The sequence below is a fragment of the Syngnathus scovelli genome, chromosome 15, assembly GCF_024217435.2.
Source record: "Syngnathus scovelli strain Florida chromosome 15, RoL_Ssco_1.2, whole genome shotgun sequence".
NCBI classification, from domain to species: Eukaryota; Metazoa; Chordata; class Actinopteri; order Syngnathiformes; family Syngnathidae; genus Syngnathus; species Syngnathus scovelli.
In genome coordinates this window covers 3056651-3071028 of record NC_090861.1, presented here as the reverse complement: position 1 = coordinate 3071028, position 14378 = coordinate 3056651, and the positions used below count along the sequence as shown (strand labels likewise).

Below are 14378 nucleotides of genomic sequence, written 5' to 3'. Positions count from 1 at the left end.
TGAGATGGGCCAATACATTTTGAGTAGTTCATATTGTGTATTATTAGATTCAAAATTAAAAAGAGAGAAATTGAAGTTTACAAGCAATCTGATGGGTGAGGTAGGGCACATTTCGAATATAAAAAATAATCCACAAAGTATTTCTACAGAATGCATGAGTCCTTTATTAGGACTCAAAGGCACATCAGGCAGCAGTAGAAAGACAACAACAGTTGAGTTCCACATATCCCAAATGTGTGGACAATGACGGTTGTTGATCTGACCAATAGCAACACATAAATTATTACGATTCATCAAAAAATAAAAACACTGCTGTGAGACGAGTACAGTAAATGGATGAGAATCAGTCGAGACGCACTGTTCAGTGATTTCAGCTACATGTTTAAATATAAACAGTATACGCTTCATGGATGTCTTCAAGTCTAGCAGTGGGGTGATGACATCACAGACGTTCAGGTGTACACGATGTAGTTCTCGGGGATGAGGCCCGTCCTGCCCTGGTAGGTTGCCTGGAGCCAGCCCGGTTCCACCGATGGGTGCACTGCCAAGACAACAACAAAAAAAAAAAGGTTTTTGAATATTCCTGCTAATTCACAAATGGTGATGAAAGCTTCCTTGGCAGAGGTAAAGCAATATGACTGCAGTTGCTAACCAAAACAGAGAGCTGTCATTTCTTACCGTTTGAAAAGAGCGCCCCCTGTGGGAAGCTGAGCTCGTGGCTGTGTTCGGCCTCACAGGAGTACAGAGCTTTTGCATCCCTGCGAGATCAGTAAAATATATATATTTTTTTGATTTATCAACAAAGAGATACATTCATGAATCCACAAACCTTCCAGGAGCACAAATGTCCAAAGCTGAGGAGAACACAGAGCTTTCCCGTTGTTGTTTTTGTGCCCGGATGGATAACCTGGAACACACACAAACACTGGCAACGTGAGACAAGTTGCCATGGTAACACTACTTCAGGCATAACGTGACAGTTACTCATAATAACTGGACACCTACACTGATCCTGGCCTCTGGTAGCCGTTGGTGGACATGGACTGTGGCGTCAAGACGTCCGAGTCTCGTCGTAGGTGAGGCGCTTTCCGTATTCGTGTGGCCTCTCGCGGATCCAGTGACGCTAAACTCTGCACTGAGCCGTGACAGCTTCGGTAGTCTGAAACAGGAAACACGAGTCAAAGGTACTTCTTAAAGTCTAAGTGGAGGATGTTGCGTACCTTCTGAGATGTGCAAGGAGGTGAGTGAGGACGATGTGGAAAGCGGGTAAGGGAACAAGGACGAGGAGGAGGATGAGGATGAAGATGCCCTCCTATACGCTGCCGTCCTGTGAAGCTGAGGTGGCGAAGAGTTCTTCGTCTTGTCTTGGGTGCTTTTCAGCGACAAGACGGACGATGCCCTCGGGACAGAGCGAACCTGCCGGGCCGGAGACCCCGAGGAGGAAAGCTGCACGGTGGATGAGGAGGATTTGGACTCCTTAGCGGAGGACAGGGAGATGGTGGAGTCCGTCCGCTCGGCCGTGGAGCGCAGAGACGCCACGGACGAGGACGCGGATAACGCCACGGGAGGTGTCTCCTTTCCTGTCGGCCATTTTGTATTGTCTCCGTTGGAGGAACAGGAAGGAGGCGGATGGATTTGAGCGGAGGAGTTGGGCTCGGCAGGAGGCGACGTCTGCGACGCAACGTTCTTCTCGGAGGAGTGTGAGGACAGCGACTCCTGGCTGCCCATCGGGGTAGTGCCGGGGCTGCTGCTGCTGAAAGTGTCGCCTGGAGGTGAGGCAAGAACAATTTGACGTCATGTTCAGAAGTGTCTACTCTGTTTCTCGTCAAGCACTCACTGTCGTTGTCCGCCAAGCAGAGCGTGGGCGGGTAGAGGCGGGCCTTTCTCTTCCCCGACGACAGACAGATGGCCTTGCTCCTTCGAGGGGTCGCCCGAGAGGATGGCGCTGGGGGCAACGGTAGCGACAGGTCGGGAGCCTCGTTGAATATCTGCCAGGCAAACACAGCGCAGAGTGTTAACATCTACGAGTGTGTGTTTAGCTCTGTGTGTGCGGACCTTGTCGTGGTTCTCAATGATAATCTCCACCACAATATTCTGGAACTTGATGTTCATCATGGCGGCCACCGTCTCCTCCTGCGACCGCATCAGTGTAGGACCAAAGATCATGCCCAGGTTGGACACCGTCATCATGTTCTGGGCGCAGTGTGATGACACCCTGCATACCAAAAAAAAAAAAATCATAACAACTGAATAAAACTGGAATCCAACTTTATTTCTGTGTACTAACTTGAGGAGGTGATTGGTCAGGAGGTCTAGCATGGTTCGGTTCTTCTCAGGGAGCTTGTGGACCAACGCGTGGATGGCCCTCACGCGATGGTTCTGATCGTCGTACTCTGTGAAAAGCGTTTTTAGAGATTTTTCGACACAAAATATAGAGGCAGCCTTCTTACTTGCAGCCTTGATAAATTCCTTGTGCAGTCTGTAGGTCAGCACAGGTTCTGCTAAGCACCTGCAAATGTATGATGTCAATAGTATAATATAAAATATGTATAGTTGAAGACATTCATTTTCAAATCCAGCCACCTAAAATAATTCTTCAATCCGCTGGTGATGGTCTTGTTGTCCCAAGCGTCTGCGTCTAGCTGAGCGCCCGAAGCAGAAGTGGAGGCTGCGGGGGAAAGCAGACATGATTTCAGCACGAGTCATCCTCAAAGCAGGAAATCACGTCAGTTGGAGCCCTGCCTTCTTACCAAACACGCTCGTCATCAGCCGCTGGACTTTGGAGTTGACGCCCCCGGTCCGATACAGGCCCAGACTGTTGAGGCCTACGTTCACATTTATTGCTGCTTTAATCAACTGTGAAGTTTTTTTTTTTCTCCTCCGTGTATCATATCTACCTCTGGTTTCCACTAGCGCGATGCAGTTCCTTACAAAGCTGAAGCCGGTCTCGTTGAGGAACGCTGGAAAGCAAGAGCCATCAAATAAAGTAAACAAAAAAGTGGCGGCTCTTGAATTGAGATGAAATCTGGTTTCTTACTCTCTTCCTTCTTGCTGAGCAGAGACGGCAGAGTGTAGATCTGAGGAGACACAAATAGGTCAACGCAAAGTCACTCAACAGAAGAAGAAGTTGAAACTATGACTCGTACAGGTTCCTTGCCATCCATGGCCTCCATCCAAAGTCGCCGGTTGGCCTCGGAGAGCGCTTGCAGAGTGATGACGCCGTGTCTGCACAAAAGCAAAAAAAAGATGGAACCCAAAACACGGCTAAACAGCCGGGTTGCCGTCACCTCTCAGCCACTTCGATGTCGAAGCAGAAGCGCTTGTCGATGGAGTCCGTCTTCCTCCGCACGCACGAACGAAGCTTGAACATCTCCGGCGTCCCGTTCACCGCGCCGTTCTGTCAGCGTAGTTGTCTTGTCATCCGATCGTTTCATCATCACACTTAGGGGGAGGGGCTCACCTGTCGGCTGGCCGGCCGAGCCTCTGTATTGCTCATGGTGAACATCTTGGAGCTCTTCTCATATGTACAGTAGTATCTGGTCCACACGCTACCCAGCGGACCTGAGAGAAGACACCGGCGGACATTTTGGATGCCGTCTGCAAAGGGGGGAGTAAGCCGTCCAGTCTGGCTCACGTTTCTCCTGTATGTACAGGTAACCCTCCATGGTGAAGCAACCAGGAGCTTTGAAGTCCTCCTCGGCCGAGCGGATCCTCTTCATCAGCCGCTCCACTTCGGCCCGAGTGCTTTCAAAGTTGTTGCGGGCCTAAAAGGCGCCGAATGAACAGGGGGTTCCATCTTTTACGATAAAATATTTCACTTACATTCTGCAAGTTGAACTGCAGCTGCTGTTTGTAAGGCTCAAACTCGCTAGCTAGCTCGTAGCCTTCGTGGTAGAACGTCAGCAAGCCTTGCAGGAAGGCCAGCAGCTGAAAAGTGACAAAAACAGATTTATTGTCACAAAAAAAAAAAAAGCCAGGACGCAGATTGCGTTACTCTTTTTGTTGACATTCACAACAAAGACTTTTTCTGCTCCCGGTGGAAAAGATCTCCACGCAGGAAGTGGCGCGGCCGAAACAGGAAGTGGCCTTCACTGATATGTATCATTAAAACATGATTATCGGCAGCAGAAACAGAGCGTATGGGTTTTTTTCTGCCGTGATGGTAATGACGCTCAAGTTCACAAGCAATGACGCAGTGAAAAATCTCGTTGGGAAAGATCAAGAACATTTTGAATTGTCCCCCAGAGGAAACATTCAATCTTCATGCGACTTTCACACAGTCAACAAACAAAAAGGGGCTCCTTTGGACAGGAGGTGTTGCTTCTTCTCCTTCCATGTTTGATGTGTCCTCACCGGCTCCACAAACTCAAACTTCTTCCTCTCCTGCACCTCCTGGATCTTGAAGACGTATTGCAGTGAGGCGTCGTTGAACACCTGCCGGTCTTTGCTCATCTGCGAGTCAGCCTGGGACAAGAACCATCATAGATCAGTGTGTGTGTGTGTGTGAGTGTGTGTGCATGTGTGTGTTACCTCATGTAGCTGCGATTCCTTCTTCTTGGAGGACAGGCTGAGGTGTTTCTCCAACACGGAGTAGTAACGTTCTGTCTCCTTGTCAAACTGCTTCTTGCCCTCCTGAGTGAGATTGATGATTAAAATAAAGATAAAATTGCCTGTTAGGGTTTAACCGTCCTGCTGAAACGGAATTCGGCAAAAAAAAAAGTTTTGGAGTTCAGCTGCGACTCACACTCTGCTGCGACATTCGACAAAAAGCTGCCAAGACTTTTTTTTTTTTTCTCCCCTGGACTCGGCCACTCGTGCCCACAGGATCATCAGAGTTGTTCGTCTTGATTTTTAATTGGTGCGTAACACAAGATGGCCGAGGGAATTGTGGGGGGAGAAACTAAGCACGGAATGTTTCATTTTCTTTTTTTTAGTTTCTGGTGAGTTTATTTCAATTCTGATAGGTTATCTCAAAAAGGTCTCATAAGTCAGTCTTGCTTGTGTGCTAGCTTAGAGTAAGATAACGTGAAGGAGAGGTGGGCTGCTGAAACCAGACACCGGCCTCCTTCACATCGCCTCACTGCATGTGTGTGACGTGTCTCCCAGCGTCCGTTCCCACGACCTCCGTCCTGACACGTCTTGCAGTTTATCGGAATAATGCTCAAGACCGGCCGGGGGCCACCGCGGGATCCACCATTGCACTAAATAACTCGTCAAACATTATCACTTGGCCAAGAAAGTTCAATTAGATTAATTAATGACAGAAGAAAAATAATCCCATATGGGATAAAAACCAAAATGGCCGACTTCCTGTTTCATTTCATAAGGGCTTCACTTCTAATTCAAACAAAGCGATCTGAAAAAAATAAAAACAAAATGGCAGAATTGTGTCCTTGAGACTTTTGGGTGGTTCAACTTGCCAACCAGAATTCTTACTGCTAGCCTTGGAAGATAACCCCTCCACACACACACTTTTTTAGTGTTTTATGGCAAGTCATCAAATATGGCCACCGTGCTCCACCCATGCACAATGACATAAAAATGTTACGCAACTTCGGGTTATCCGTCCATTTTTTTTTTTTTTAAGTTTCCACAGGGTACTGAGTGACTTTTGTTCATTCATAAAAGAAAAAAAAAGGGGAGGGGGGGCATTTTGTACCTTTACTGCTCCGATCTGCTCCTTGCGAAACCTCTCCAGGGGCGAGATTAGTACGTCGTCAGCGTTTTGGATCTGTGGGAGTCAAAAACGAAAGGCGGCAGCCTTCAGATGATCGTGTTGCAACAGTAATAAATGTCACAATCATCGCTGTTACACATCTCATTCCCGTTATTCGGCCAACTCTTTGGCGATTTCCAGGCTAAAACAAATAAAAAATAATAGCCAGAATTAGACATAAACGCTTCTTTTATGTCACCACTTGATGATGTCACGCTATTCAACGTAGCAAATCGTTTTAGCGGACACGCCGAACTGAATAAAGGTCACAAGTTTTTTATAGTTCCATGGATGGCATTCAATCTGTCAAATGATGTTGTTGTAAAAGCAATATCTAGATCTTGATGTGTGATAAGGCAGCTAGCTCACTTTAGTGAACACACGACTCTGCGGTCACATGCGTCGACTTTACTTTCGTGTCATGAGGTCACCCGTATTGAAAGGGAGCGCTCTATTTGTGTTGCTTTCGCCGCTAAACTGCGACACTCACCATGAAATTGGATACCACGAGACAAACTCTGATTACTGGCCTGCTTTATGGCCACTACTGACACTGCAGAAAGGCCTAAGCCCGGATTCAAACCCAGAACTGTGCTAACCACAAGCCCATCAGGATGCCTGGAGCTAACATTAGCGGTGGAATAGGAAAGCGGTGCTGTGCTCGGCGTACAAAATTAAAACAACGCACGCACAGACACACACACAAGAGTCTTTTATGGACTTTCCCAGGCAGCCAGGGGCTCGGCTCTCACTGGGGAATAGTCCGAATAGGTTCCACATGGTTCCTCAACCAGTAGACCGTGCACACTTTCACAAAAGCCACACACACACACACAAAGGGGGCCCTGTAGAGAAGGTCACACACTTAAGCACAAAATGATTCCGACACAAAGGTTGATGAAGTGTGTTTGTGTGCAGAAGGGGAACTTGAGCCAAAAGTCCCGGTTCCGTAGAAAAAGGTTCACGCAGGAAGTCTTGGTTTAGACACAACAGGTGGACCCAAATACTCATGAAGGGAGTTGCTTACTCACCAAACGCTTTCGCTCCTCCTCCATGGTGCTCAGCAGCTGAGAGAACTCCTTCAGAGACTGAGCTGCAACCAGAGTGCAAATACAAGTCAGTCGGGCTGTTGCTATGGAAACAGCGTTACTTAAAAAGCCTGTTCTGCTGGCTTGTGGAACTCTCAGAGTTTTAGGATCATTTTACCACATGTGAAAAAAATAAAATAAAGGTGTGCGCTGGAATCAAACCCACCGATGTTAATCTCGTCGTCTGTCTCGGCGTCTCCGATGCACTCGAATTGGAACTCCTGCAGCGACTGAGAGAAACGTTGCACCGCCTGCGAAAGGCCTGACAGCAGCACAACAAACAATTTCAGCAATGGCTCCCAGAGTTAGGCGGCCATGAATTACAAAGTACTATAAATGAAAGTATTTATCGCAAAACTAGTCCGAAAAACACGTAGTATCATTTGAGTATTAGCATTTATGTAGCAAAAATCATTTTGCAGACCTCTCTGGTGATTTCTCTGGGGGACCACCAGTGGCCCGCCTCCCATATGTTGATAACGTCAAATAAACATGGTGTGATGATAATTATTCCAATAAAAAGAACAATGTAATAATCACGTTTTATAAGACTATAAATGTCTTTCAGTCTATAAAACACTCCGAGGGAGAGGCAGTTAAAGTCAGCATGGCTGATGATGAAGCCTGGAAAGAAACCACTTGGCAATAAATAACATCTTATTGTCCAAAGATCTTACTTCTGAGTGCCGAGATGAGCATGCTTCCATCCTTGATGAGATCTTTGATAAATCTATTGGTTCTTTCCAGCTCGATCTCGTGGCATTGAAGCCGATCTCGGAACTCGGGGCTGTCTACGAACGAGTCGCTGAACTCCAGCGTCGGGAGACCCATCCTAGCTCAACGGATGGCGAGGAGGGGAGCACAAATTACGCCGAAAAAAGACGCCAAGATTCCGGTCAGGACGGCGCCGAGGCTCGCTGGGAATATCCGGGTGAGAAGTTTGCTCCGCTCGACCTCTTTTTTCATGCCTTTCTCCGCGTTTTTCTCTCCCCCCCTTCCACTCGCCACTTCCGGACACTGGAGCGGCGTTGACAGACTGGAAGCTCCTTTTTTTTTTTTTTTTGAGGGGGGGTGTAAAAAAAGACGAACATAAACTATAAACCGCGTTGAGGATGTTCTCGGAGATTTCCTTGATGCTGAATGTGTGAGGGAGCAAGATGAGTGCAAGAGAAGCAGTTTGGTTTCAAATAAATCAAAGAAGCGCTTGGCAAGGAATGCGACGCTGCTAGCTAAATAGGGTCTGGCGGAAGGCTCGTTACTATGGGGACGGGAGACTCCTGCTGGCGCCTCATGAAACATGAACTAAAGACACTTGAAAACTACTTTTACTGCCTATTATTGCAAAGCTCCTCTGACTGAACTCCCTCAAAAGAATATCAAACAGCTCATTCAGAACATTGCAGCTTGGGTTCTGACCAGAACAAAAAAAAAAATTACAATAATGCAGGTCTGGTAAATAAATAGAGTTGGGATCAATGCCAGCTGCTCGGTGGAAAAGAAAAACGCATTACTGTCAGATGGTCAGAGGCACCAAGGAAACCACTGAATGTTTTCTTGGCTCGCCATGTCAAAGATGTTACTGTACCTGCAATGCCATGACGACAGCAGTAAACAGGACTTAAGGAGCGCAACTAATGCAAGAAACTTTGGAGCTCAATCGTTTTATTAATTTACTCTGGAGGTCCAGATGATACGGTATGGATCAATCGGGAAAAGTGTTCATTGAAAACCTGCAACATGCCAAACACCACCGCCACTTTTTCCTGCGGGCTCGACCATACAGGGGAGAACTTCCCACAATGGCAGGTGAGATTGGCAGGTCTTGTTGCTCCAAAGATTATTTTTCTAATATGGAAAATTAATGTCTGGAGTGGAAAATTCTTTTGTCAGGCATCGATTCATGCAATTGATGGATTTGTAGTCAGAATAAGTTGAGCTACCTTGCATCGGTCAAAGCCCTTCTGACCTTGCAGGGTTTCTCCTCTACCCGGACACCCCCGCCAAGATGGAGACCACGTCTCAGGAGGCTTTCTGCTTCAGGACCGTCCCACCACGAGACGGCGTGAAAAGTCAAAGTTCCGTTCCAGCTACCCAGACGTCACAGCAGACTCGCCATTGCCGTCCAGTCCCCTTGAGACAAACACAAAGTGGAAAGAGCAAGCATCTGGAGATAGATGAGCAAGCAGACATCTGTGAGCCAAACCAAGATCCAAAGATGCTGTCTCAGTACCAGAAGGACTTTCCACCTCGGTCTTCCTGGTGCAGGAGGAGAACCCCTGCCCTGCCGCAGCCGGACAACATTGGGATCAACCCGGCTTTCAGGTGAGGACTATGGTCATAAGTTTGGAGACACTTGCCTATGCTTGCTAATTAGTGTCTCCAAACATTTTGAGTGATGTAGGATCGAGTTCGGGACGATCCAGAGAGAGACTTACCCCAACTGGCATGACCCTTGAACTGAAGCCCCCCTGTCCACCATTGCTGAATGACCTTCCAGTAACACCTGTGAAACACCTCATCCAACTGAACCAACCTCTTCAAGTCAGATAAAAGATAAAACCATTGCAAAAGCAGTCACCCAGTGATCAAGTAGCTATGCTGCTAGTAGCCACTAGGGGGCATATTGGGATCAAATATGACCTATGACCTGATGCGTTTTCCAGAATGTAACGCCAAGATGAGTGATTAAACACCTTTCATAATAAAGTTTTAATATGACAAAGAACACAACATTTTGCTTTTTTTTTGGGAATAAAAATAGGGTGGCTGCAATCAAACAACGAAAAATAAAGTTATCCAGGTCCACTTTTTAAGTTTCATCTCCTTTCTCGGTGCCTGCTCCTGTCTCGGTAGCGGTTGTCCTCCCATCCTCTGCTCCCCTTCTCGTCCCTGTCTCGGTCCCGGTTATCCCGGTTGTCTCTATTGTCCCGGTTGTCTCTGTTGTCTCGGTTGTCCCGGTTGTCTCTGTTGTCCCGGTTGTCTCTGTTGTCCCGGTTGTCTCTGATGTCCCGGTTGTCTCTGTTGTCTCGGTTGTCCCGGTTGTCTCTGTTGTCCCGGTCTCGCCATCCGGATCTCTCCCACTCCTTGCGCCCGCCGCCCTGCCACTCTTGCTGCGGTGGTCCAGCTACCAGGTTGATGGGCTTCCGGAAAGGTCGATCCCTGCCGCCGAAGCGCAGCTGCCCGGACTCTTTCTTGCCTCCTAGGCCTCCACCTTGTCGCCTGGGGATCCAGCCTGTAAGGGTTCGCTCTAGCTCGAAATCCACGAACAACTCTTGCTGGTCGACCACCAGCTTGTTGGCGTCCCGGCGAGCTCGCACCACGGCCCGCTCCTCCTTGTACTCGACGAAGGCGTAGCGCTTGGAGAAGCCCGTGACCACATCACGAACCAACCGGAGCCGCTTAATGTCGCCGAATTTAGAGAAGACCTCGTGTAGTTTATCCTCGGTGGTGCTCGGGTTGAGTCGAGCTACAAAGAGAGTGAGGAGCGGATCTCCCACGACGCCTTTATTGGGCTTGTAGCGGGCGCACATCGCCCTCCATACGGCCCGGTCGTGGGGCTCCACATCGGTGCCGTCAATACTCCCGGCTTTCAGCGGATCGTACACCTTAGCGATGGGGCTCCAGTCATTCATGGCCATTTCGTGGCTGTTTTGTTTACTTGTGGCTCGTTACAACTAGAACAGAACGGAGAACATCCGCGTAGCTTTTTTTTATAGGAGTTCCGCTTGACCGTGCACCCATAAAAACACTCCGATAGGGAAACAATGTTCCGTCAAAGGTTCCTCTTATTATAATGACCCATTACAAAGTGAAATGATTTATTTATTAATAAAAGCATTGAAAAATAACTCCACATTTCGTTCTAATTATTTACATAATCACTAAATGATTCTCAGTTCACTTCTATGTACAGGCCGTGTCTTTTGTTCAACTTTACGGTATTGTTTTGTCTACATGTCCTCCACACTCCATTTATAGGCTTCCTCTTGGAGTGCTTTTTTGTCCGCAATCCTCGTGTAGCGCTTCTGCTCGAAACCATTGGACCTGCCGAACGCATAGACAAAAACAATTAGCAGCAACTCAAACTGATTAGATGAATGGCTGCACTTTATGGTTTCTCGCCTTGGCCACCGGGGGGCAGTATAATACAGACGAGAGATATAGCCTGTCTAAATGCACCATGTTTATGTTTCACACATTGTACCTGTTGACCCCATCCCAGCGATATCCTGGTAAAATGTCGAACCTGTTGAGAGGTGGTGGAGGGCCTCTATATTTAGGTTTTTCTGAAAAATAATTGAAATTTGAATTTAAAACATGCATAGAAAAGCACCATTATAAATCTCCATTGCTACCTTTAACCGTCTTGCGCTCCTTCTTGCGCCGCAACATGGCCAACATGGGATCGCCCTCCCTCTCCTGCTCCCGCAGCATGCGATCTAGGTCCTCGTCGTCATAGTTACGCGCCATTGGCTTCTGGGCCTCGCGCACGGCGTCATCCAGACGCTGCTGCTGCATCTGACCCTGAGCCAGCCTACCGGTCGGTTCCACTCAAATTCAGCACATTTCGTTGACACTTTCCTTCAAATGAGTCTTCCCATGGCCGCTCACTCACCCTTTCCCCCATTGAGCGTATTTCTCATCCTTAGCCGCTTTTTCTTCCGCTTTTCGTTTCTGTTCTTCACGCTCCGACTCCAGATCGCGCTTTTTGCCGCTTTTGTCTCGAAACACAGTTTGAGCGTGGCGGGATGCATCTGGGAATGAGTATGTGTAAACATCATGTCATCATCATACTTTTTTTTTTTTTCTGGAAACGAATAAGTCATAAATAGGAGTAACGTAATGCTGACTTTCAAGCTCTTTGTTGTTTCCCTCTCTGCGTCGTGCCTCTTCTTTCTCCTTACGTAGAACATCCGAGGAAACCAGACCCGCCTTTCCGCCGGAGAGCATACTGTTGCCCTGGTAAAAAAAAAAAGAGAGATATACAAAATGCAATGGAAATACTTGTCACAAGAATTTGGGTTTCAAGATAGGGTTGTTGGTTTCACCTTCTGTCCCGTCCTGCGAGGAGGCGACAGGTCGTCATCTGACACTTGCTCGCCACGCCGCCCCCGTCTGGGCGGTGACTGGTCAGAGTCGGAATCCCGTCGTCCCTTCTGCTGCTTCTTCCTTGGTGGCGACTGATCAGAATCCGAACCGCGTCTGGTGGCAGGTGCGCTTTGTGCTTTGCCTGACTTTCCAGAACGCTGCCTTGGTGGTGACATGTCGGGGGGATCGTGGCGTTTCCTCCTGGGTGGCGACATGTCGGGGGAATCGTGGCGTTTCCTCCTGGGTGGCGATCTGTCGGGGGAATCGTGGCATTTCTTCCTTGGTGGTGACATGTCGGGGGAATCGTGGCGTTTCTTCCTTGGTGGTGACATGTCGGGAGAATCGTGGCGTTTCTTCCTCGGCGGTGAGATGTCGGGGGAATCGTGGCGACCTTTTCCGTCTGATGACTGCGTGGGTAAGTCTCCTGATTGGCTGGCCTCCTCTTCCTTTTCATCTTCTATAAAGTAACACAACTCACATTCAGTATAATTACAAATATATTTGTATTTCCTCCTGCAAATCAAAATGGCTGACCTCCAATGACTCTCCATCTGGAGCTGCTTCGATAGATTTCCATCATCCTCACCTCATCGGGGCGCTCATCAATCACTTCAGCAATCTGATTGAAGGATAATAGGTGTTGGGTGGGTCAATTCAAATGGTCATATAACTGGATTCGAAATTAACTGGGTGTCAAATCAATCCCTTCTTACCACAGGCGCTTCCTCGTCGTCCTCTTCCACCTCTTTTTTCTCTTCTGTCGTCTGTCTCCAATCTATGTCATCGTCGACTATTTTAAGTCTTGAATAAGACAGAGAATGAAGAAAAAAGGACTTAGAAACTTACCTCCATACCTCATTCATAGAGAAAAGGGTGACGTGATGCATAGCTAATGTATGGTAGCAACTAGCTGCTAATTACATACACCTATCAGGGGAGTAACAGTTCGACGTAAAAACTCACCCTTTCCCCGGAACTTTATGCCGCTTCTTTTTAAGTTTCCCCTTAGATTTCTTGGCGTCATCATCGTTGGACAAATAGCGCTTTAGATACTCCGCTTTGGATAATTCTGCTCCTTTGATGCTAGCAGCGGAGGCAGCCATTTTGAAAAGTGACAACTACGGAAACTGCGGAGGGTCATACAAGCGACGGCGCGATTACGAGAAAATTAATATCATTATTAAATACATAAAACATATTTAACACTGAAGTATCACATTTTAAGGATTGACTTTTTATATTGCATAAAACTCAATACATATATTAAATATGAAAACAGGTCCCTTTTTGATATTTTCAAATTTTTATTAATTTGAATTCAAACAATGTCATTCTTCTAAAGTCATGCTACTAAAGCAGCCATCTAGCACAAATAACAGTTCTGGATTTGTAAAATAAACACACACACACAGTTTAAGCACTGCAAGGTTATGCACAGTTTAACATTTAGTGATTTCTTCTAGTACCATTACAAGTGAGCCACACACCACAAGACGGTGACAATCCAGGAGCTCTGCAGAAATACGTTGACAGCGCCGCATGGGATGAGATGATCTACCGAAGAAGACAAAGATGAAGACATTTGATTCCAAATGTCCTCCCTGCCTGTACTCACCTCTTTCCAAGTTAATGCTGGCTCCCTCCCCGGTTATCTTGCACATATAGGTGGTGTTGTGAGGCAGCTTGTCCTGGTAGCCGCTCAATGTCAGCCTGTAGCCATGCGGATCCACCTGAGTCACGTGACTCACTTGCTTGAACTCGGCCTCTGCCGCCAGGCCGGACACGTTGGCGTTGATGAGTGATTGCTTGGAACCTGATGACCAGGAGAACTCATAGGTGTTGATCTTATTGGGCTTGGCCTGGACCAGACAGTCCACCCGCAGGTCGCCGTCATCTTCCTTACACACAGTGATGAGGTCACAGCGTGCCGGTGTCAGCAACACTGGTGAAGAAAAAAAAAAAAAAGACACTTTAACCTTGTAGAGTTGCAGACACTCCTGTTTAATATTTCCCTCACCTCCGAACACGCTGAACACAAACAGATGCTGGAGCATGATGGAAAGCACCCATCCAACTAAATAAACAGGAAAAAGTTATGATGGCAAATCATCAAAATAATCTCAAAACGGCCACATCGCTGCTAATACATATTTTTCTTAAAATGTTATTCTTTATTTCCTCAGATTTCTAATTTCCTATTACAAGAGTAAAATCTAACATTTTTGGGAGCCTTACCTACGTTTCGGTGCAGGATGATGAAGCAAGTCTCGGCACTGCAGAGACGGGGAGGGCTGGGAAGGAGGCGGGTGGAGGGAGACCAAGAGAGGGATGTGGATGGAGGGTTATGCAGTTGCGTTTCCTCGCCTATAGATGGCGAAGTTTCCACAATTTTGCATGAGTGACGAAGCTGGTTTTCTAACTCAGTGTTTCCCATAAAACATAAAAATCAGACATTTGGTTAACTCCTACACATATTGTCATATAAA

The 14378-nt window shown here is 47.3% G+C and overlaps 5 protein-coding genes across 5 annotated transcripts; 1 reads left to right on the top strand and 4 right to left on the bottom strand.

Annotated features, from left to right (window-relative positions):
* Positions 1 to 140: 140 nt before the first annotated feature.
* arhgap42a (Rho GTPase activating protein 42a) lies at positions 141 to 7635 on the bottom strand. The gene is made up of 24 exons (XM_049742730.1): positions 7482 to 7635; positions 6971 to 7066; positions 6748 to 6809; positions 5660 to 5731; positions 4531 to 4632; positions 4354 to 4464; positions 3823 to 3927; positions 3635 to 3764; positions 3461 to 3561; positions 3288 to 3397; positions 3147 to 3225; positions 3038 to 3077; positions 2898 to 2960; positions 2751 to 2825; positions 2584 to 2668; positions 2451 to 2509; positions 2288 to 2393; positions 2056 to 2215; positions 1838 to 1988; positions 1221 to 1766; positions 1006 to 1159; positions 830 to 907; positions 679 to 758; positions 141 to 541 (listed from the first exon to the last, which is right to left on the bottom strand). Exons 1-24 carry the CDS (start codon positions 7633 to 7635, stop codon positions 453 to 455), a joined length of 2808 nt encoding a protein of 935 aa, XP_049598687.1. The 3' UTR covers positions 141 to 452.
* A 771-nt stretch (positions 7636 to 8406) lies between these two features.
* On the top strand, positions 8407 to 9534 carry si:dkeyp-69c1.9 (uncharacterized). Its single transcript, XM_049742972.2, has 3 exons — positions 8407 to 8610; positions 8778 to 9126; positions 9206 to 9534. Exons 1-3 carry the CDS (start codon positions 8502 to 8504, stop codon positions 9258 to 9260), a joined length of 513 nt encoding a protein of 170 aa, XP_049598929.1. The 5' UTR covers positions 8407 to 8501; the 3' UTR covers positions 9261 to 9534.
* snrnp35 (small nuclear ribonucleoprotein 35 (U11/U12)) lies at positions 9499 to 10585 on the bottom strand. Its single transcript, XM_049742940.2, has one exon. The coding sequence runs from the start codon at positions 10440 to 10442 to the stop codon at positions 9621 to 9623; it is 822 nt and encodes a 273-aa protein (XP_049598897.1). The 5' UTR covers positions 10443 to 10585; the 3' UTR covers positions 9499 to 9620.
* Positions 10586 to 10605: 20 nt separating this feature from the next.
* Positions 10606 to 13026, bottom strand: bud13 (BUD13 homolog). Its single transcript, XM_049742850.2, has 9 exons — positions 12856 to 13026; positions 12606 to 12693; positions 12427 to 12511; positions 11853 to 12349; positions 11655 to 11763; positions 11420 to 11558; positions 11160 to 11338; positions 11009 to 11090; positions 10606 to 10848 (listed from the first exon to the last, which is right to left on the bottom strand). Exons 1-9 carry the CDS (start codon positions 12993 to 12995, stop codon positions 10755 to 10757), a joined length of 1413 nt encoding a protein of 470 aa, XP_049598807.1. The 5' UTR covers positions 12996 to 13026; the 3' UTR covers positions 10606 to 10754.
* Positions 13027 to 13174: 148 nt separating this feature from the next.
* LOC137840953 (uncharacterized) lies at positions 13175 to 14241 on the bottom strand. The gene is made up of 4 exons (XM_068653104.1): positions 14128 to 14241; positions 13910 to 13966; positions 13508 to 13834; positions 13175 to 13446 (listed from the first exon to the last, which is right to left on the bottom strand). Exons 2-4 carry the CDS (start codon positions 13944 to 13946, stop codon positions 13361 to 13363), a joined length of 450 nt encoding a protein of 149 aa, XP_068509205.1. The 5' UTR covers positions 13947 to 13966; positions 14128 to 14241; the 3' UTR covers positions 13175 to 13360.
* Positions 14242 to 14378: the final 137 nt, after the last annotated feature.